Source organism: Pipistrellus kuhlii, unplaced genomic scaffold, assembly GCF_014108245.1.
Source record: "Pipistrellus kuhlii isolate mPipKuh1 unplaced genomic scaffold, mPipKuh1.p scaffold_m20_p_10, whole genome shotgun sequence".
NCBI classification, from domain to species: domain Eukaryota; kingdom Metazoa; phylum Chordata; class Mammalia; order Chiroptera; family Vespertilionidae; genus Pipistrellus; species Pipistrellus kuhlii.
The window spans coordinates 8,013,112-8,037,175 of record NW_023425405.1 but is presented as its reverse complement, the minus strand read 5'-3'; the positions used below and the strand labels follow the sequence as shown (position 1 = coordinate 8,037,175).

Here is a 24,064-nt window from a genome sequence, read left to right as displayed (position 1 = left end):
AAAATCAATAACTTTTTTTTTAAAGTGGTTTAATATGGTTGAAGGGGAGGGGTGAAGGAGACATTGAGAAATAAGGCTAAGGAGGAAGGCAGGAAAGTAGATCATGGAGGAACTTTAAACTTTATCCTAAGAGCAATGGGAATGATTTTAAGCATTTGTAAAAGATCATTCTGGGATGTTGTGTGTAGAATGCATGTTAAATGGGACCCAAACAATGGACGAAAGAGCTGGAATTAGGGCCAAATCAGGGAGACTGAGAAGAAGATGATTTCAAGAGATAAACATACCAGGATCTGGTGATCTGTTACATTGGGTAAGGAAGATGGGATGGTCAAGGCTAATATCCAGGCTTTTGACCTGGGAAACAGAAGTGATCATTGCACTAACATTGAGCTAGACAATATAGGAAAAGGAGCCTTTTGGTGGAGGAAGGTAGTGACTTCGTTTGTGACATGTTGAACTTGAGGTGTCTTTGTGTTCATGTGCATCAGGGCAATTGTCTACACAGGTCTCAAGCACACGAGAGAAAGAGCTAAACTTCAGATGTGCATTTTGTAGTCAATACAGGCAGTAATCGAAACAGTGAACATGGATGAAATGTCCCAGAGACTGTAGCCTAAGAAGAGACGCAGGCTTAAGACATCCTACAAAAGGGCTGGCAGGACAGGAGCGACGCAGAAAGAAGCCAGAAACATATGGGTGGGGAGGAGTGCCAAAACACGGAGGCAGAGGCGCTGTGGAAGCCGTGGGAAGGCCTTTTCCAGGAGCGGCCGGCCAGGGCAGGTGCTGCAGGAACCAGCTGAAGGGACTGAAGAATGAGCATTGACAGAAGCAGCAGGAACTTGCTAAGGACCCTGGGAAAGGCAGTGGGGGGAGCAGAAGCCAGAGAGAGGGTGTGAGGCTGCAGGCAGGAAGGCACTTGTTCATACAGCGTGGCCACAAGAGAAAGGGGAGGGAGGGCAGCAAGAGGCTGAAGCTGTGGCTTGAAAAGTGAGTCCTTTGTTGGTTTATAAACATGGAAGGGACTTGCTGATGGACATCATAGGAGCCACTTGATAGGGAGAGTTTGAAGACTTGTTGCAAATGAAGAAAATCAATAGGGAATCAGACAAAATATTGACTTGCTTTAAAAAAAAATCACAATGTTTAATGGGAAACTTAGGTAATATTTTCAGCAACAAAGATCACAATGTAACCAAAACGATGGCTGTCAGAGGGAAGGGATGGGGGAATGGGTGAAATGGTGAAGGGGAATATAGCAATGATATTGTGTTGTTTGCACAGTGACAGATGATTACTAGAATTAATAGGATGATCACATTATAAGGTATAAAAATGTCAAATCACTATATTGTATATCTGAAACTAATACAACCGATATCATATTGTATATCAACTAGACTTAAATTAAAAAAAATATCACAATGTTAAGGTCTTTAAAGATGTAAAACGTGGTGTTCTCATAAGAACACAGGATCCTGTTATGAAACTGTCAGGGGACTTAAACACAATGATGGAGGTAAAATGATTCCAGGAGATATTTTTTTAAAATCACATTCTAAAATGTTACTTTTAAATCATGGCAGCTTTAGCTCTTGTCCATAGAGGTCATACTCCTTAAATAATAGGTATCTCTGAATGGTTGGCGGTAGAGGAAGCTTCTCCATGGAGGCGGGCTGGCAGATCCGCTGCAGTCCCATAATTCTTCGGATTTTTAACCGACACAAATGCTTTAATGAGCAAGGATTCTCTGAAACGAATGGGAAAAACAAGTAAAAAGTAAAACCCAGTATTAGTGGGTGGGTCTGGAAGATACAGACTGTTTTAGAATAACACCAAGAGGTATGCTCACGTTAACAGCTGTGGCTTTAAGGGGAAGTCACCTTGTAACTAGGCCTTCCAGAACATTCCTCTGGGATGTAGGCTCCAGGAAGGCCGGCCTGCAGTCTGTCCGTGTCAGGAAGACAGCCTCGCTCATAGCGGGTGTTCCACCAGCGGATGGATGTTAAATAAATGAATGGATTCCATTTAAGCGAACAAGTGCTCATACCTCCTCCTACTTATTCTTTAGAATTGGGTATTACAGAGATCCATTTCTTTACTTTCTCTCTCTTCTATCAATCTTTCTGATGAATAACTATCTAGGAAATATCTGATGCAAATAATTCCGTATGTCCATAATTCTTAGGTTTGTTTCAGCATCTGACACCTAACCATTTTATATTTAAATATCTACTGAGGTTAAATATCAGAGTTAGTCTTTATTTTATTTATTTAGACTCTTAACTTTATCTTGATGGCAACGACAGTACTGACACCTTATCCCGGCAATGGGAGCTGGTGAGAGGGCAGCATCGCACAGGACTCAGCCGCAGGTCCTGGGCTCAGTCAGGATTAGATGCTGGGGCTCTGCCACTTTGTATTGGTGTGACCTTGACTTCCATGAACTCAGTGTTCCCATCTGTGAAATGTGGATAAGAATGGGACCTACCACTTAGGGTTGTTTGAAGATAAAGCAAATTAATTCGTGTAAAGTATTAGGAAAGTACTTGGTATCTTGTAGCCATTTAATAATGTGAACTATCACTCAATTCAAAAATGAAAGACATCACATTTCTATTACACTTGAGATGGTAAACATGCAAATTATTTCTTTTCTTTTTTTTAAATGAAAGTAATGTTTTTCAAAAATTATTGAGGCAAAATAATTACCCAAGTAGGCAGAATAAACCCATCTTCCTTCCTTCCCTTTTTCCTTCCTTCCTTCCTATTTTCTTCCCTAACAATACTACACTGCCCTCTGTATACCTGGAGAAATGCTGACATCCAGTGGTTACCCATATTCACAACTGACTTACATTCTGGTTGCAATAATATATGACTGAAACAACCAACAACATTCTTCCTATTTATTTTGGGATTACCTTTCTAAAGTCATAAGAATCGGTCCTTCTTTTTCAGTATAAACACATGGAAAATTAATTACCAATTAGAAGTAAAATGTTCTATGACATGAAATACATTGGTGATGGAGAAAGTGCCTAAATTTTGAAATGAGACAGGCATGGGTTCAAATCCTTGCTTTGTTATTGTCTATGTCTACAATTTTGGAAAATGAATTTGTCTAAACTTTAGGGTTTTTGCCCTTATGATCTCCAAAATTTTTTAACCTTTTTATTGTAAAATAAAATACAGAAAGAGCAACTAAACAAATGTATAGCTTCTTAAATTATTATAAGTGACTAGAGGCCCAGTGCACAAAATTCTTGCACTGGCAGGGGGAGAGGGGCCCCTCAGTCTGGCCTGTGCCCTCTCACAGTCCAGGAGCCTTCAGGGGATGTCTGAATGCCAGCTTATTAGGCCTAAGGCATCAGTCGGACATTCTTAGCGCTGCTATGGATGAGGAAGAGGCTCCCGCCATTGTCACTGCACTCCCTAGCCATAAGCCCAACTTCTGGCTGAGTGGTGCTCTCCCTGTGAGAGCGGACTAATCACTAGGAGGTAGCTCCTGTATTATGTCTCTGCCCCCTGGTGTTCAGTGCACATCATAGTGACTGGTCTTTCTGCTGTTTGGTCTATTTGCATATTAGCCTTTTATTATATAGGATTATTAGGTCAACATCTTTATCTCCCAGGTTATAATAGAATAACTTCTCTAGGCACCCCACAATTCTTTCCAAAGTCCACCCCAAGCTTCATTTATTCCTCCTCTCTAAGAAACTACTATTCTGACCTGTACAGGAATCACGTCATCATCTCATTGTGTTTACCCTACACCAAGCATGTCAAACTCATAGACTAACAAGGCCAAATAAACAAGATTTAAGTTTATGTGGGCAGCAAAAAAACAAAAGCTTCAATTTTCATAAAAATGTAGGTTTCTTTCTTTCTTTTTCTTTTTTTTAATATATTTTATTGATTTTTCACAGAGTGGAAGAGAGACGGATAGAGAGTTAGAAACATGGATGAAAGAGAATCATCGATCAGCTGCCTCTTGCACATCCCCTACTGGGGATGTGCCTGCAACCAAAGTACATGCCCTTGCCCGGAATCGAACCCGGGACCTTTCAGTCCACAGGCCGACGCTCTATCCACTGAGCCAAACCGGTCCTGGCAAAATGTAGGTTTATTTCAATAGAGACATGCTGAATACAAAGGGCTGAAATAAATGAGTCATTGTTAACATAAAATAATAGAACATATTAATAGAAATTAATATTTTTTTCTTGAACACTAGCTTACCAGACACCGAATAACTGCAAATTAATAAGCGTAACACAAATAAACCTATTTTTCTTGTTCTCTGAAAGCAAAATATTTTCTGTTTTGCACACCAAACAAGCCAGTAGTAGACTAATGACATGGCAATTGGCCGCTAAAATATTTGCTGCTAGTTGTAGTGGAGAGAAATGGTGTGTCTGTGTGTAAGGCACATAAGGGAAATGAATGCAATGCGATTATAGTAATTAGTCATTAGCGAATGTTGTAGTTTGTTACTAATAATTATGTATAACAGGATATTATAAAAATTAAGTTATGAAATTTTTATTAAAACATTTCTTACATACCGTTATATTGGCTGGGCCACAAAAATATTCACTGTGGGCTGCATGTGGCCCGTGGGCCATGAGTTTGACATGTTTTCACTATAGTATTGACAATTGACAATATTTAAAAATTTTTGACATGTCTATATTTTTCTTATAATAAATTTATATGAGGTTTGACTGCGATACTTTTCTGTTGCTCATTTTTATGGGAATTTAGTTTTTCTGAATTTCTGGGAGGAAGCTAGGTTTAAGATAGCTCTTTAAGTTAACAGAGCTTCCTATTCTGTCACCTTCTTGCAAGGATCCTCACCACGGCCGGTGTCTTGCTCTCTGAGGTTTCCTCGCTTTGTTTGCACCCACTCACGTGGACCTCTCTTACCTCCGTCCTGCTTGAGTTTGTTGTTATCCCAATGTGGGCCCCGCTCAGAAAGGGAGGCCTGTCAGCCCAATTTCCTGAGTTCATAGGGTCCCGACCAATATGTTTTATAATTCCCTTGGCCTCAGCTTTTTATTCATAAAAATTAGCATGACAGCACACAACTTGTGAGGATTTCATAACATACTTTTACATGTGCATTTCATACTTCACATAGACTTACGTGTAATAAAAATAGTATAAAAACACTAATATTGTAGTTCATAAAATAGCTAAATTTGTTAAGTGCTTTAATGTTCTACATAGTATGCTAAGCACCTTACATGCATCATCTCTTTATTTAATTTTAAAAACATATTTTTATTGATTTCAAAGAAGAAGGGAGAGGGAGAGATAGAAACGAGAATGATGAGAGAGAATCATCGGTCAACTGCTTCCTGCACACCCCATACTGGGGATGGAGTCTGCAACCCGGGCATACCAGCTGGGCCATGTGTCATCTTCTTTAAGTTCCCACAACAACTTTATGAGGTAACTGCTATCCTAGCCTCATTTTGCAGTGGGAAAACCTTGGCATAAAAAAGGGTAACTTTCTCAAAAATCACCCGGCTAGTATGCTATCTTGATCTTTTTTCAGAAAATAAAGAAATTTCACTCTCTTTCAGTGAAACAGGAATGAAATTGTTGTTTGTTTCCATGAAAATATCAGCCCTGAATGGCATATACAACTCAGCAATACTACTCCTAGATAACGTCAGAATTTTATGCCAGCCTCGGTCTATCTAACCCCCAGAGGTCAATTTCTAGGCTCACAATATTGCATTACTCAGCAGATTCTCTAAGATTCCAATGTTAGTTCCCACAAAGTCTCTTCTATTGTAGAACTCATTCAAGGGGAAGTCATCTGAGAAAATCCAAGCTTACCTCCAAATCTGCATTTGAACTATAAGTCTTTCTAGCCAAAGTCTTCATCCTTCCCACAAAAAAAACTCAGGTGAATTTTCCAATCTATTATTTTTTTTTCTAGTTTCTATATGTATTTGAAGTAATTTTAAACACCATTTTATTGAAACATTTGTAATATAATTCAAATTTATAATTATAACTAAACTTTAACCTCGAGCACACAAAGTAGCTTGTCTATAATAAAATCATTTGATCGTAGGAATGTGTGAGATTGATTGAAACTAAATGTTTACATGAAAACTACTTTATCACTCATATTTCTTTTTATAGAACTTTATATCTAACAAATTTGATATGTAAATCAGCTCAACATTTAAGTTTTATCTTTTTGACTGAAAAATATAATCTACCTAAAATTTGCCTGGTCCTAAAGAATTAGTTGTGGAGGGTTTGTTAATCCGTTCATGGATGATTTGGGTTTATTAAGAGTGCCAGGTTATATGCATGTGACCCAAAGTTCTATGATTGCATCCATGCAATTGATGTCCAAGTAGGTTTGGGTGTTCATTTTTCCAAACTCATATTTTTTAAGAGAAAACCTCTCCAATCTATTATTTTTTTTCTAGTTTCTATATGTATTTGAAGTAATTTTAAACACCATTTTATTAAAACGTTTGTAATATAATTCAAATTTATAATTATAACTAAACTTTAACCTCGAGCACACAAAGTAGCTTGTCTATATTAAAATCATTTGATGGTAGGAATTTGTTAATAAAGACCAGAGAGAGGGAGCATATCAAAAAGGGCAATTCTAATACATACCATTCATTCATTTACTCAGTATTTATTGACTATTTAACACTTACTAGGAATTATGCTAAGCCTTGAGAATATAAAAATAAACAAAACAGATTCCTGCCCATATGGAGATTACAATCTTCATACTTCATGATATTCTAGAAGTTAACTTTAAAAAACGAATTCTATTTAGTATGTTAATATAGTTATAATATTACCTATTATGCAACCAAAGAGTTAGAAAGTATTAAGAAAAGCAAAACAACGTTAGCATCTTAAATCAGAGGAGATAGTAAGGGTGTCTTTCAAAAACAGTGAAAATAAAGCAGCGCTAAAAAAAAAAAAAGTATCAAAGATAACATTGAGAAATTTCCCCATAGACACTTTTCATTAAAAAATTTGTAGGCAAAACTTGTTTTTACCTAGTATTTGACGGATTTCTGGCCATTCTCTCTGTACTTCCAGTGCAGTCTTCAGTTTATCACACAGAGGGATATAATCCATGTAATCTATTAACACACGAATAACGCTGCCTACCAAGTGTTTCATCCAAGGAACTGTAATGAACTCACAGAACTGAGAGAATTGGTAAAATTTAATTTAGTAGTACTTTTACTATATCATATACATAAGCACTTAACTTGGTTATGAAAATTATTATCTCTGTCTTTTTTACAGGAAATAAAAAGTACCTCCTTGTAATGAACGAAAAAGAAAAAGAAACGGGTTGCTTGTTTCTGTGAAACAATGGGTCCTGGAGTTACATGCTCGGCTCTGATGTGAGGTAGCCGGCATAACATGAAAAAATCATGCTTCTCTCCAGGATTCTTTTTCCCCTGCTTTTAGCCCCAATATCCCACCGAATAAGCATAAGTTATTAACTGAAAACATTTTCACATTCTTCTACATTCAGTTTCCGATTCAAGAAAAATCAACACCTTCTTTGGTGCCTAGTTTTACTCCTATATCCCCATATTATTGCTAACAAAAGTACAAGCGTGAGAAAACTATCAAAGTTAGAGTTGATTTTTCTTTTCTTTTTTTTCTTTTTTTAAAAATCTACTTTATTGATTTTTTACAGAGAGGAAGGAAAAGGGATAGAGAGCTAGAAACATCGATGAGAGAGAAACATCAATCAGCTGCCTCCTGCACACCTCCTACTGGGGATGTGCCCGCAACCAACATACATGCCCTTGACCGGAATCGAACCTGGGACCCTTCAGTCTGCAGGCCGACGTTCTATCCACTGAGCCAAACCAGTTTCGGTGATTTTTCTTTTCTTGTTACATCTCCCAATGAGCCTACTTCTGGCTCATTGGGAGCTATAACAAGAAATGAGCCCAGTTGGCATGGCTCAGTGGTTGAGCATCAACCTATGAACCAGGAGGTCACAGTTCAATTTCCGGTCAGGGCACATGCCTGAGTTGCAAGCTTGATCCCGCAGTGTGAGATGTGCAGGAGGCGGCCGATCCATGATTCTCATCACTGAGGTTTCTATCTCTCTCTCTCCCTCTCCCTTGCTCTCTGAAGTCAATAAAAATCTATTTTTTTAAAAATGAAATGAGCCGAAACTGGTTTGGCTCAGTGGACAGAGCATCGGCCTTGGACTGAAGGGTTCGATTCCGGTCAAGGGCATGTACGTTGGTTGCGGGCACATCCCCCGTGGGGGGTGTGCAGGAGGCAGCTGATCAATGATTCTCTCTCATCAATGTTTCTAACTCTCTATCCCTCTCCCTTCCTCTCTGTAAAAAATCAATGAAAAATATTTTTAAAAAAATGAAATGAGCCGAAGCCGGTTTGGCTCAGTGGAAGAGCGTCGGCCTGGGGACTGAAGGGTCACGGGTTCGATTCCGGTCAAGGGCATGTACGTTGGTTGCAGGCACATCCCCATTGAGGGGTGTGCATGAGGCAGCTGGTCGATGTTTCTCTCTCATCGACGTTTCTAACTCTCTATCCCTCTCAATTCCTCTCTGTGTAAAATCAATGAAATATATTTTTAAAAAATGAAATGACAAGATGCAGAAGGAAAGGCTGTCACTCACCGGGTTGTCCTTTATCACACAGGACGTCCAGCCCGGCAGCACCTCCTCCTCTATCTCGGCCCACACGAAGGAGTTGCCGAAGATGTCGCCGTGCCGGCACTGGAAGCAGAGCTCGGCGCGGTAGCCGTGGTTGAGCAGCAGGCGCAGCATGGCCTCGTCGCCCAGGGCGTACTGGATGGCGCTGGGGAAGCGCGTGTCGTTCACCTGCATGAAGTAGCAGTTGACGTCGGCCCCGTGGGCCAGGAGCAGCCGCACGATTTCGTGGCTGTGGGCCCGCACCGCCACCAGCAGGCAGTTGAGGGGGTCCAGGTTGGGGTCTGCGCCCGCCTGCAGCAGCAGCTCCGTGCAGCGCACGTCGTTGTTGGAAACCGCGAAGTACAGCGCCGTCCTGCGCCCGTCGCCGTAGCTCTGGGAGATGTGGTCGGCCAGCCGGGCGTTGACGTCGAAGCCGTGCTCCAGGAGCAGCTCCAGGCACTGCACGTTCTGCCCGTCCGCTGCGGAGTGGATCGGAGTCAGCCCGCTCTTCCGGATTGCATGTCTGGATGTGACTGGGATGAGAAATTTCAGCGCGCTGGAAAGAAAAATAAATCAAATATCCCCCTGGCATGAAGACGATCGAGAAATGAATTAAGCCAGCTTCCTCATGAAGACACATGAGTGCGGTTTGTTTCAGTTTTCTTTACGTTTGCTGGATAACCTTATACAAAGATATATAATTGTCCATTGTCTTACTACTATTTGAGTTAGTGTAATGTAGTTTAGGTTTGTTTTTTTTAAAATATATTTTATTGATTTTTTACAGAGGAAGGGAGAGAGAGTTGGAAACATCGATGAGAGAGAAACATCGATTAGCTGCCTCTTATACACCCCCTCCTGGGGATGTGCCCGCAACCAAGGTTCATGCCCTTGACTGGAATCGAACCTGGGACCTTTCAGTCTGCAGACTGACACTCTATCCACTGAGCCAAACCCGTTAGGGCTGTAGTTTAGTTTTTATTTATTATAGCTTCCTGTTCTAAACGTTCCTGGGGATTACGATGGATCATATGTTTGGCCCTAGAATTGTGGCTCCTCCCATCTTCCAGTTCTTCTCTGAACAACATACAATTTACCAGCAACCAATGCTGTTTCATGAAAACTACAAGAGAAAAGGAAGCCCATCTGATGCCATAGAGAAATGCTTCCCCATCGTAACCATTAGAATCACGGAGTCACGGGGGAAAAAAACTGGAAGTGGCCCTGAACATCACTCAGAGCAACGCCTTCATTTAACAGGAGAGCAAAGTGCAGCCTGGAGAAGTAGAACATCTTGTCCAAAGGTCACACAGACGTGGAGCAAGGGTTAGATTGTAGGCCTCTTAGGATTCTCATTCATTACTCCTCTTTCACTGCTATCTGAGTCTTACCATTGGCCGTGGACATCCTGTCTACTTCAATATAACTCAAAATTGAATTATTAGAAGCTTCTTTCTTATTTCATCAACCTTCTAATAGTCCAACTGAGGTAATGAACACTGCTTATGTTTCTAAGAACTTGTGATAGCTACGAATTCCACACTTGACTGACCAACTAAACATGCACGAGAGCCATCAGCAAGGATAACCTGATCTCTTGTGCCTACCCCAGAGCTACCATGTGTGAATTTATGAACTCTGGGAACAAATCCAGGTAAACTTTAACAACGTGTCACTTAGCGTTAATTATGTCATTGGCCACTTAGCCGATGTGGCCACTGGAGATGATAAAGGCTAAGCATTTCAAAGTTTTGGAACTTATTAAGTATATTTCATTCCCTTAAACCAACCTCTCACTGCAGGTAGTTTAATATAATGATTCTAGACTTCTATTGTTATGCCAATTGTGGCACTTTTGTGATTTAAAAATCTATCCAGCCTTTTTTTTTTTTTTTGGAATAAAGAGCTCTATACTTATAATGAGACTTTTCTACTCAATAATATATTTGACATTATACTAGAATATCCATTCATGTTGCTAAATAACTAAAGTAATACTGATAGTATTTTCACAAGTTTTAATTTTTTTCAAAGGGCAAAATTTTTTAGAAACTATAGTCTTTTAAAAACACAGTTAAAAAACAGGAGGGCATATTTGGATGGCTTGTGAAGAATTCTCATGTGTAACTTCCCTTTAAAAGAGAAACTCTTCATTATAAAAGGAGTATACATTCAACGTGGAAATTTTATAAAGTGCAAAGATATATTATGATGTGTATTATGATGTGTCTTTGGAGATGGGTGAAAAGGTAAAGGGATTAAAAAGTACAAAGGGCAGTTGTAAAATAGTCATGGGATGTACAGTACAGCACAAAGAATACAGTCAATAACATTGTAATAATTATGTAATGTCAGGTAGTTACTAGACTTGGTGGGTGAGCCCCTCATAAGGTATACAGATGTCTGAACACTCCGATGTACATCTCAAACTCATAGACTGTTGTATATCAACTGTAACTGAAAAAAGTTTTAAATTGTTAAAACATTAAAATATAAAAAGGGCAACAGTCAACATATTTAGAAGAACAAAAAATTTTGAACATTTTGCCTATTTCTTTTTGGATTTGGGGGGTTATTACTTAGAGAGAATTGTGATTCTACATGCACTTTTTTATTTTTTAACTTGAAATGACCATCCTAAGATCGGTCACTCACAGGTAATGTCCCTCGTAGGCAGCTCGGTGTATGGGAAGATGCCCTGCTCTGTTGGGCACGTTGCCGCTTCCTCCGTATTCCAGAAGGAGAGAGATGCAGTCCGGGTTGCCGCCTCCTGCGGCCTCAAACATCACGGACTCCCCATCGTCCGCCAAGGCAAACACGTCGCCCCCTGGCGGCATGAACAATGCATAGCGGTCAGAAAGAGGGGCTCCTTCCAATGAGACAATTGTCTTCCTTGTTAGGACTTACAATCGAAAGCATAGAGTGAAGAACATCTACATTCTCAGTATTTTTAATAAATAATTACACAGCCTGTTTCTTTTTATTAGCAAACCTTTGCATCGCCGGAAGATCTGAGAAGTGAGTCAATCTCTGTATCAGACAAATGCTCCTGGGGAAAGACATCAGTTAACACTCTCTTTCAACTAATGTTTACCAGCTGTGCCGCATGTGAAAACACTGGGTGAGACTCAACAGAAGGTCCTCAGATAGCAACTATTTTAAGAAACTCCGAGGGGAAATGAAACAAACAAAAAATCATCAAAGAACACAGAGTGTGGCATTCACCTGGCATCGGGACTAGCAGGTTCCGTGTGGGGGGAAAGGTCTGTGTTTGAAGTGTGGCTCTGCAGCTGAGCGTGGTAGCTGGGGACAAGCTAGGTACCTGCATGAACCACATCTCCTCCTCTAAACTAGGTGCACAGCTTATGTCAACAGACTTACTTAACAATTAAATGAGGTGCACTTTGAGGTTCCCGAAAATGTTGGTCTTTTCCCCATAGGTGATCCTTGCGGACCCTGTGGTCCTAGCCTTTACTGACAGATGAGGGAAGTCAGAACCAGATGTTTAAGTAACCAAGCTAGGGGCAGACAATGAGTAGGTAGCAGAAAACAGTTTCAGAATTTGGTTTCTTAATTCTGTAAAAAAAAAAATAAATTAAAAATATATATATATTTCAGAGAGGAAGAGAGAGGGAGAAATATAACATGAATGATAACAGAGAATCATTGATCGGCTGCCTCCTGTAACCCCCACACAGGGGACTGAGTCCACAACCCGAGCATGTGTCCTGACCGGGAATCAAACCGTGACCTCCTGGTTCATAGGTCCACACTCAACCCCTGAGCCACGCTGGCCAGACTGGTTTCTTAATTCTTTTTTTTTTAAAACAATTTTTTTTATTTTTTTATATATATCTTTAAATATATTTTATTGATTTTTTTACAGAGAGGAAGGGAGAGAGAGAGACATAGAAACATCGATGAGAGAGGAACATCGACCAGCTGCCTCTTGCACACCCCCTACCGGGGATGTGCCCACAACCAATATACATGCCCTTGATGGGAATCGAACCTGGGACCTTTCAGTCCGCAGACCGTCGCTCTACCACTGAGCCAAACCAGTTTCGGCTGGTTTCTTAATTCTTAATAAAGCACTTGGAGGTTTCAAAGGAGGGGCAACGTCACAGTCTGTTGGGCAGAATTAGGGAAGGCTTCAGGGAAGAGGTGTCTCGAGAAGGTGATTTTGAGTTATGTTGGACAGAATTCCAGACAGAGGCAAACATCTGACTCTGACCCAGACAGTGGAATGGGAGGCATGCTGGGAAGCAGCCATCTAATGTGGCGGGAGTGCAGGATGCACGCTGGAAGTAGTGAGGGATACACCTGGTAAACAATTCGAGAGGATGCAGAGGGGCCTGTGTATGATGCAGCGGGCAGCGGGAGCCACGGAGGACTTCTTACTGATTTACACTGTTGCAGCTGTCCTTCTGGCAGAGGGACTGAGTTCTGTATTCACTAAATATTCTCTGACAGGGAGACTGGGAACCTGAAGAACAATCAAATGACTGCCTCGGTCCAGAGAAGATGTAAGGGGCCTGACCAGGATGCAAACCAGAGGGACTGCCAAGGAGAACAGATGAATGGGACCCAGCGGCATTCAGCACCCGAATGGATTTGGGAAAGGAGGTGATGGAAGAAGTAGAGATAAATCTACTTTGTCTCGGATGACAGAAATCTTTAAATCAGAAGTGTGAACGAAGAGGAATTCCATTTAGAAGGTGTGAGACTCGGTGAGCCATCTCTAAGAAAACGGGGCTGTTTTTATTGAGAGCACACTGAGCTGGGCGTGCAGACCTGCAGGTAAGTGTGCATACGGTTTAGTTGAGCACTCATCGGTTTGGTTCAGTGGATAGAGTGTTGGCCTGTGGACCGAAGGGTCTCAGGTTTGATTCCCATCAAGGGCACATGCCTGGGTTGCCTGCTTGATCCCCAGTAGGGGCATTCAAGAAGCAGCTGGTCAATGATTCTGATCCTTAATGTTTCTATCTCCCTTCCTTTCTGAAATCAATTTTTTAAAGTATTTTTTTTAAAATATATATATATTTTTAAAAAGATGTTTTAAAAAATTGAGTTGTGGCATAGGGGACCACTCGGGAGGCTGTCGAGAGCTGGGCACCAAGGCCGGATGCACAGTTCTTCCAGAAGAGGAAGAAAAGCCAGCGAGGGTGGAGGAAAGGAGACAAGCCAGGGACGGGCAGCTCCTGGCCACATACCTTTGTGGATGAGGTGCTCCAGCACCTCGCAGTGGCCGAACTCCGCAGCGACCCCTAGCGGCGTGACGCCGAAGCCGTCCCGCAGGTGCACGCTGCCTCCGTGCTGCAGCAGCAGGGCCACCAGGTCCTTGCGGCCCTGCTTGGCCGCCTCGTGCAGGGCCGACCAGCGCTTGACACAGGGCTGGTCCAGGCTGGCGTCGTGCTTGAGCAGAGCAGACACCATGTCATAGGAGCCCCTTCTGACAGCTTGAAGAGATTTTTAAAACAACAATCGACAGTAAGCATGTTAACGTGAATATTAGATGGTGTTACATGACCAATGTTACAATCAAAAGAGAATATTGCATTTTTCACCCCCATTTCATTTCTTATATCCAAATTTTCGATTGCATGCCCTAGCCGGTTTGGCTCAGTGGATAGAGTGTCAGAATGTGGACCAAAGGGTCCTGGTCCACTGAGATACATTCCCATCAAGGGCATGTATCTCAGTTGCAGGCTCCTCCCTGGCCTGTGCCCTGGTAGGGACAAGTGCAGGAGGCAACCAATCGATGTGTTTCTCTCACACCGATATTTCTCTCTGTCTCTCCGTCTCCCACTCTCTCTAAAATAATAATAATAATAATAATAATAATAATAATAATAATAAAATAATAAACCCCACATATTTCTATCGTGAAATGTAAGCAAGCATGATGACACTGATGTTTCTTTAAGACTCTGACCTGAGAAGGTTCAAGAGTTCCATGAAAAGCAGTGCATATTGCTAAGATAAGATGCGGTATATAATCTTTCTAAATTTTTATTTCTTCATTAACAAAATTAAAATAACATCTGCTGTTTGGTTGTATAAATTAAATAATGCATGTAACATTTTTAGCATATGATAGGAGCTCAGTAAATGATAACTATTATTATTAATAATATCATCTCATCACTTTTAGGATTCCAAAGCCATATATATAAATAGGGTTTATCAAATTTTCCTTCCTCTAGAAAGTTCCCCCAATGATAGCAATATGAAATGAACATCTCTTTGCCATGCTCTTAATGGGAGTTTAGCAATAGGAATGTTTAGAATCTAGGTAGGTTCTCAATAGATGACAGCCAATGAACTAGTTTCAGAGGTTTACTAAATCAGCTCTCCCCTCTTCTTTGCTTGTCTCTAGTAGCTAAAATTACACTGTTGACAAACGAAAGAAATGGAGGACAAAAAGCGTCTGGATATAGAGTTCAAATCTACGCTTATAAGGTTTTCCAAGAATTTCCTAGAAAAGATGGATAAGGCCTATGAGGATATGAAAAGAGATCAACTAGAATTAATAAGGAGTCAACAAGAAATGATAAGGGATCAACAAGAAATAAAGAATACATTGTCTGAAATAAAAAATATTTTACAGAGTCCTAAAAACAGAAGGGAAGATCGCAAGAATCAAGTCAAAGATTTGGAACATAAAGAGCCAGAAGACACTCCTCCACAGAAGCTAGAAGGCAAGAAAATCCAGAAAATTGAAGATAATGTAAGAAACCTCTGGGACAACTTCAAGCGAACCAACATCAGAATTATGGGGGTCCCAGAAGATGAGAGAGAGCAAGATATCAAAAACATACTGAAAGAAATAGTGACAGAAAACTTCCCCAACCTGGTGAAAGAATTAGACTTACAAGTCCAGGAAGCGCACAGAACTCCAAACAAAAGGAATCCAAAGAGGACCACACCGAGACACATCATTATTAAAATTCCAAGAGCAAAAGACAAAGAGAGAATATTAAAAGAAGCAAGAGCAAAGAAGGTAGTAACCTATAAAGGAGCACCTATACGATTGTCAGCTGACTTCTCAACAGAAACCATGCAGGCCAGAAGGGAATGGCAAGAAATATTCAAAGTGATGAATAGCAAGAACCTACAGCCAAAAATAATCTACCCAGCAAAGCTATCACTCAGAATCGAAGGCCAGATAAAGAGCTTCACTAATAAAAAAAAGCTAAAGGAGTTCATCACCGCCAAACCAGAATTATATGAATTGCTGAAGGGAGTTCTTTCAGAAGAGAAAGTAAACAAAGATAAAAATTATGAACAACAAATACGTAACTATCAACAAGTGAATCTAAAAACCAAGGAAATTAAAAAAATCTGATGAACAATATTAACTGTTGAATATAATAGAATCAGAGGTATGGAAGGGGAGTGAACTGACGATTCTTGGGGAAAAGGGGAGAGGGGGGCATGGGAAGAGACTGAACATAAACTGTGCACCTATGGATGAGGACAATGGGGAGAGGGGAAAGGGCAGAGGGTGGGGTGGGAACCTGGTGGAGGAGAGCAATGGTGGTGGTGGGGGGAAAGGAACATTTGTAATAATATGAACAATAAAAACTAAAAAAATAAATAAATAATAAAAAATAATTAAAAAAAATAAAGTTACACTGTTAAAAGTGGTTCCCCCTTTAGATTAATGATATATTTCTCCAGCTTAGATATAAATGTTTCTTTTTTAAAATATATCTTTATTGATTTCAGAGAGGAAGGGAGAGGGAGAGAGAGAGAGAAACACCAATGGCGAGAGAGCATCATTGATTGGTTCCCTCCTGCATGTCCTCTACTGGGGATCCAGCCAGCAACCCAGCCTTGTGCCCTTGACTGGGAATTGAACTGTGACCACCTGGTTCATAAATTGACACTCAATCACTGATCCACACTGGTGGGCTAGATATAAATATTCCTAAAAGATGTAATGCATTTTCTCTTATCAATAAATAAAATCTTATTAAGAAACAGCAGGATGAATGCTGCTCCCTGCATATGGAGATAAATACAGATTCATTCATTCATTCATTCATTCATTCATTCATTACCTGCTGTGATATGAAAGGCACTGTTAGGCACTGTGGACAACAGAAAAAGACAGATGTTTCTCACTTGTGGAGTTTACAGTTAGGGAAGAAAGCTATGCTGTCTGGTGTTTGGAGAAGAAGTCAGTCTGGGCCTTGGCTGGGAAAGGCAGGAGGAGATGTGGGCCCACATAGCACATCCTGGGCACCCAGGAGGCAGCATGCACAAAGGCTATAAGGCCACGCCAGGTGAGAGGGCCCCGGAAGGCCTAAACTCAGGCTGAAGACAAGCTTTGGAGGCAGGCAAGCATCACTGCAGTGAGATTCAGGTTTTGCCCTACTCACTGTCTAAATTAGAGTCTGTTGACAAATGCATTTCTCTGAAATCACCCACCTGCCACTGGCAGCTCTAATTACAGGGAATGACCTCATCCTAGCTGGTGTTTTTGCAGAGCAAACATTAATAAGTCAAACCAGCTAAGAGGCGTGTCCTCGTTTATCTTCTTGCTCCTATTGCATTTTTTCCCCTTTAGCCTGATTCAGAGAATGTATGGATTAAAGATATTATTCTTTCTTCACAAGAACAACAGCATATCTAGGCCGTATTCAACTTAAAATACTCTGAAAAATAAAACTTTGCTTGTAATTTACTCTTTCGGAAAGAATATGTTTTCTTTCCCATAAACATAATAATGCAAATTGTGGGGAGCCCTTCCCAAGTTTACCCACAAAGATATACCTAATCAATAAATGGTTAAATAATGAAAATTAACAAGACACTATATTTGTGTAAAATAACCAAGTACAAATAATTTATAAAGTAAAGCGCGCACACACACACACACACACACACCCATATATATATATATATATTTAGCTTCAATAATAATATTTAAGAAAACCAAGTTTCAGTTTAGGAGTTAGAGAATTTCCATTAGAGAATTTTGCATAGTTTATATGCAATTTGTACATTTATTGTCTGGCACTTTTCCTGATTATTTAAATTCCTGTCACTTTCTCTGTGGGTATATGTGTCTTGCTCACATAATTTACTTGTCAGCAGTGAATTATTTTCTGACTCATATGACATACAAAGAGAGCAGGTTTTTATGAGACATCTTGACAGGCAATGGAAGATCGAAAGAGGATGGAGTTAAGAGAACCTATGTTGATTTGTGAGAAAGGAAATGTCCACAGCAAAATTAACTGGCTTCTACTGGACCTTGGACCCCAGTGGCCAGGACAACCTCATGGCTATCCAACTAGAGAAAGGTGACACCACTTCGGAGACAAGGCAGAGAGGGAGTTTTGAGTGCAAAACCCTTCAGTGTCAGGTCATCACAAATCAGGTGTCTACCACTCAGCAATTAACTGTGTAACATGACTGCAATACATCAAAGTAAGGCCCAATGGCTGAGGGTCGGACCAAAAGTGACTTCGGCGGCCATTTAGGAATATCAGTAAATAAGTATGAGGATAATGGGATTGACATTGCACAGAAAAAAAAAAAAGAACAGCAGTTTTTGTTTTTCTTTTCTCTCCTTCGTGAGTTAATGGACTGTGAGTAGCAAATTTTAAAGCATCTCACTGATTCGAGAAGAACATTGAGAAAGTACCATGAATTATCCACTTCCCTATGAACCTAAAAAGACATTGTGGTTTCCACAATGAAGGTCCTGAGGAATTTAACCCAAGAAAAATTCTTATTCTCCAGGATGATGGGGACATAAATGAAACCTCTGGAGTATTTCCTTCATGAGACGCTGCCTTCTCTTTGAAATTACCATTTGGTTTTAAATGTATCTTATTTCTAACTGTTAAGTCTATTTTGACTGATAACTCAATGGTCAAGTTCCTTTCCCACACTTCAGACACTGACAGAGTAGAGAAACCAACAAATGAAACTTTGAAATGCAAAGAAATGCTTAATGCTCTGTTGTGGGCATTAAGCATTTAACAATTTACATGAAGCAAAAAGAAAAGAAATGAGTGACAATTATGACTTATTTGCTCTTTATGAAATAAGTGGGTTTGGAACAGCAAGTAGAGACTAATTCTATATTTGCAAAAGTGTGACAGAAGAAGAAAGAGGAGGAGGAGGAGAAAGAAGAAAAGGAGAAGGAGAAAGGAGGAAGAGTTGGAGGAATAAGAGGTGGAGGGGGGAAGGAGAAGAAATCAAAGATTATAGAAACAACAACAGCCGAGACTGGTTTGGCTCAATGGATAGAGCGTCAGCTTGGGGACTGAAGGGACCCGGGTTCAATTCCGGTCAAGGGCATGTACCTTGGTTGCGGGCATATCCCCAGTAGAGGGTGTGCAAGAGGCAGCTGATCGATGATTCTCTCTCATCGATGTTTCTAACTCACTAACTCTCTCCCTTCCTCTCTGTACAAAATAAATAAAATATATTAAAAAAAAAAAAAAAAGAAAAGAAACAACAACAAATACATGGATGTCAGTGCAGGTACTCCATCGCATATGCCTTTACAAAAACAACGCAGATCACATTAATCGTGGTGCAGCAACCGTAGCTGAGTATCCTATTAGTGCCTGTAGTGCCAGCTCAGGAAAAAAGCTCTGGTCTGTTTATGAGAAGCACCATGTTACGGTGATAAAAAGGCTGGTTAACACGCATACAGAGACAGCTATCGGTTCCTCTATTCTCGTGTTTACCCTTTTGTTGTAGCAACAGAAGCCCCAAGTTTTAGCTGGTCACAGTCTATCCAGGTAGACGCTACATAACCAGGCCTGCCTTGTCCCTGAGTGTGGCCACGTGACAAAACCTGAACTAATGGCATAAGAATGGAAACGCTTTATCGATGTCCAGGCCATCTTCTTAAAGGGGAAGATGCTTTCCCAAGGCTGCCTTTTCCCTCCTTCCTGCGCGCTGGGAAATGGCACCTGGAAGCTCCGGGTGCCCGTGGTGCAGCCACCCTGCCGCCCAGGACCACACACTCCGGAATGCTGTCTGAGAGAGACACGATCTTCTTTCTTCCTCAGTCAGTGCTGTTTGTTTGCTTCGGGTCTCTGTGTTTGTTTTTTATTACATAAGCTTTGCCTTTACCCTAACTATAACATTAGCTTGGCCAATCAGAACTAAATTTAGGAAGGCTGGAAGCTCTGACATGGGCCAAGAGTAAGCAAGAAGGAATCGGATCAGAGTGACCCCAGGCTCTCGTGGCCCCATTTATTTAACATTATGTCCATGGGCAGAACCCCTGCCCCGATTTCCCTCCACTATCTGTGGATGACCCTCTATGCCCCCCCAAATCACAACAAAGAGCAACTATATCTGTGACAGTTTCACAGATTCAGTACTTCCTCATTTCCCTAGTTTACTTCGAACATATGCCTTTATTATAGTATTTGTAACATTCATTTTCTACTTATATCGTATCTAGCTCTCCTACGAGACTCTCTGAGAAGAACAAGATCATTCCACTTCTCTTTATATCCATGTTGCCCAGCACACCACCTACACCACCTGGCTTAAGGTAACATCTCAATAGATGTTGTTTGCATTAATGTTGTTGAATTAATGTGGAATGTAAATATTTTATGAATGTTTATGACTTGTCTGAGTTTTCTGTTAATATTTAGGTTGTTTTTTAAAAATTCTAGTGATTTCCCTGTAAACAGGAGCGGTGGTAGTGTTATCTATCAATAGTTATGACCAGAGCTCATGATGCTTTATTCTCTTTCCCTGTGATTGCTGATAAATAATCTTAGGTCTCCTCCGGACACACACACACACACACACACACACACACACACACACACACAGACACACACACACACACATACACTTTCATAATGGCTTTCCTCTCCTGAGTATCTATCATGTGGCAGGGGTTTAATATATTTATATTTTCTCTAATTTTTATAACAAGTCTGTGGCAGGTGGTATATTTTCATTTTACACATGAGGAAACTGAGGCCCATAATTGCAATCTCAGAGCTAAGATCTAAGTCCATATAATAATACTCTACTGTGTATTTGAAAGTTGCTAAGAAAGTAGATCTTAAAAGCTCTCATCATTAGAAAAAAATTATAACTATGTGAACTGATGTAAGTTAACTAAACTTATTATAGTAATCATTTTGTAATATATAAAAATCATGTCATATATCTTAAACCAATACATTGTTTTATATTAATTGTATCTTAATAAAACTAGGAGAAAATAAAATCACAGATCTGATATCAAAGCCCAAATTCTTACTCTACAACCCCAGTCCCTAAGAGAAAGGTGATGTTATCCCTGGTCATTTGTAGTTAACATCACCTCTCTCTCTGCCTCTGCAAACAGACCCTCCAATTCCTTCTGGTCTACAAATAGCAGGATACACAAGGCTGAGAATATGCTGATAATGACACCTTCAGGTTTCCATTATTCCTTTCCTTTGTGTCGTGGTGGTTAAGTCCTTGTAGAGACCCAGGGCTGCATGTGAGAACTCCTCATCTGCTGGCTCCTCTTCATTCTAGTTTGGCTTCACTGCTGATGTGGACCTGGAGTCTCCTGTTGGGAGTCTCCTTCTGTCTCTTGCCTCTGACTATAGACCAAACATGCAACCGCCCTTACAGCTGGCCCCTTCCTAGACAATGTTCTTTTAGAACTGGTACTTCTTGTTTCATAAAACTAGCTTGGATCCTGGTTAGTTGGTGCTGAAGACTCTTTTACATTTGACCTCTTTGTGGGATAGAAAAACAAAATCTTAGGACAGGTAAGATGGGAGATAGGGAAGAACCCAGGGAAAGAAAGGAGACAAGGTCACATGATTTTAGCCAATACATAGTGGTTTCCAATAAATACATATTAATTATTATTTATTGCGAACAAAAAGTTATAGGGAAAAAGTAATTTACCAATGAGAAGAGGTGTCTCTCCTTTGTCGTTTTTGGTGTTTGGCCATACTCCTTTTTCTAGTAAAGTTCTTACATTTTCCACCAGATCAGCTTTGACTGCCAAAGTCAATGGTGTTTCTCCATCAGAGGTCTTGAACTCCCAGAGCGTCTTATAGGATGCTGAGATGTGAAAGCATTGCATAAAGTTAAAAGTCTTTGTTTAAAGGATATCACATAGGTCAGAATAATACAACATTATACATATTAGTCTGAACAAAGTCAATTGATGAAGCAGCAAAGACTAAAGGAGATGTGAGTAAAGTTTCTCAAACTATAGTATATATAAGTAGACGAGCATGGATGTGCTAATCAAACTGACAGCTAAAAAACTAACATGTATGTTTCAAGGTGCTCTTTTTTAAAAAAAAATGGGTTGTAAATCTTCATCCTGATAAATTATAAACCAACTTCCCAACCCGTAGCATTGTTATTTAAATTGCATCTGAAATTGGTTTTTGTAAAATGAAGCCTGTGAATGTGGGACTGAGAATATATTTGAATGAATGTATCCTGTGAGAATATGTTAGCTACACTCTGCTTAACATCATCTTCTATATCTGACCATATGTCTAGCTATCTATTTTCTTTACCTGGCTAGCTGGCTGGAGAGTTAATCATGAAACATCATTATCTTCTACAATAGGGGTGTCGAACTCAATCAGAGAAGGGGCCAAAATCTAAAATCCAGCCTAAATCGCAGGCCGAATGGTTTACTGAACAGTCATAAACTGTCATTGTGATGGAAACGCAGCGGAGTGCAGTGATGACAGCGCGGTGCGGGCTACATTGCAAGGCCTGGCGGGACAGATTTGGCCCGAGGGCCTTGTGTTTGACACATGTGTTCTACAACATACAACTAGGGAGCAACATTGAAGGTTGAAAGATGGGAGCACTCTCTAAGTGTTTTATGAGACATTGAGGTATGAAAAATACTATATTAGAATGTGGAAATTATTATTAATACTTGAATAAGGCCAAGTTACTGTAATATTTATTAATATTTATATTATGAAGAAATAATTCAAGTTAAAAATTAAAAACTGACTTCCAAAAGCAAAATATTTATATTCAGCCCTGGCCAGGTGGCTCAGTTGTTGAAGCATAATCTCATAGATCAAAAAGGTAGCAGGTTCAATTCCCTTTCAGGGCTCATACCTAAGTTGAGGGTTCAATCTCCAGTTGGGGCATATATGGGAGGTAACCAATTGATGTTTCACTCTTCTCTCTCTCTCTCTCTCTCTCTCTCTCTCTCTCTCTCTCTCTCTCTCTTTTTCTTTCTCTCTCTCTGTCTCTCTCTTTCTCCCTCTCTTCCTCCCCCCTCTTTTCCTCTAATGCTTCCTCTCTCTCTCCAAGTAATAAACAGTCTGGCCCTGTGTGGCTCAATGATTAAAAATCAACCTATGAACCAAGAGGTCATATGCCTGGGTTGTATGTTTGATCCCCAGTAGGGGGTGTGCATGAGACAGCCCATCAATGATTCCCTCTCATCACTGATGTTTCTATCTCTCCCTTTCCCTTCCTCTCTGAAATCAATAAAAATATTTTAAAAATAAAATAATAAAATCAATAAACATTATCCTTGGGCAAGGGTTAAAAAGATTTATATTCAAATCAATTAATTCATGATGTATACAAACTTCTATCACTTTTAGGTGATAACCACATTTTCCAGCCAACCTGTGTCACATTCTTAGAAGGATGCAAAGGTGAACCCAGAGACTCACAAAATGTGCTCATTTTTGTGCCCTACTGTTTAAAACATGGCTATTGCCTTTTCTCAGTTTCAAATAATATTTTATTCTGCTTCTTCTTTTTGCTTGTTACATTCATTGACATCACTCCCAACTCCTACATTCCTGCTTCAGTTTGGTCCAAGAGGCTTTGTGTTCACTTACCATCCAGGACAATTTCAAGTATCTGTTGAATGGGCTGAACAACAGCTTCATGCAGGGGAAACCATCCTTTTTCATCCGCTTCATCTAATGCATATTTATATTTCACATACTCCTGGAGCTCAAGAATGTGGCCTGCAGGAAACACAGGGGCTGGTAAATCTGTCCCAGCGAGATGGAATCTCCGACTCCTCCCTGTTTAGGCAATGCGCTCACTTACCGTGCTTTATGGCCTCCACAAGTTTTCTGTTTTGATCACTTAGTGGCACAAATCTCCCAGAGAAAGAAACAGAAGCCATCATTATAAAAGTGAAATACCCTGAGGGACCAACATTTTAATCTATATTGAGTTTTGAAGATAATTTTAATAATCAATAGTTCAAGGAAATGCACACAAATGATTTAATCCACTTAAAAATGCAATGACTCAGAGTCAGATATAGAGTATATTTATGATACACTACACGCAGGAACATTAGTGGAGATGACAAAATATAAGCTCATAACACCCTCTCGCAAATGAGGGCCGAGCAT

General features: G+C 40.3%; 1 protein-coding gene across 1 annotated transcript in view; it reads right to left on the bottom strand.

Moving 5' to 3' along the window:
* Positions 1 to 1,414: 1,414 nt before the first annotated feature.
* Positions 1,415 to 24,064, bottom strand: part of ASB15 (ankyrin repeat and SOCS box containing 15) — a 36,272-nt gene continuing 13,622 nt past the window's right edge. The window contains exons 4-11 of the mRNA XM_036425667.2: positions 23,751 to 23,803; positions 23,534 to 23,665; positions 21,600 to 21,758; positions 13,904 to 14,149; positions 11,346 to 11,517; positions 8,676 to 9,246; positions 7,056 to 7,209; positions 1,415 to 1,750 (exon numbers count right to left, since the gene is read on the bottom strand). Of these exons, the coding sequence (XP_036281560.1) occupies positions 1,578 to 1,750; positions 7,056 to 7,209; positions 8,676 to 9,246; positions 11,346 to 11,517; positions 13,904 to 14,149; positions 21,600 to 21,758; positions 23,534 to 23,665; positions 23,751 to 23,803 (1,660 nt within the window). The 3' untranslated portion in view covers positions 1,415 to 1,577. The remainder of the gene's footprint in view (positions 1,751 to 7,055; positions 7,210 to 8,675; positions 9,247 to 11,345; positions 11,518 to 13,903; positions 14,150 to 21,599; positions 21,759 to 23,533; positions 23,666 to 23,750; positions 23,804 to 24,064) is intronic.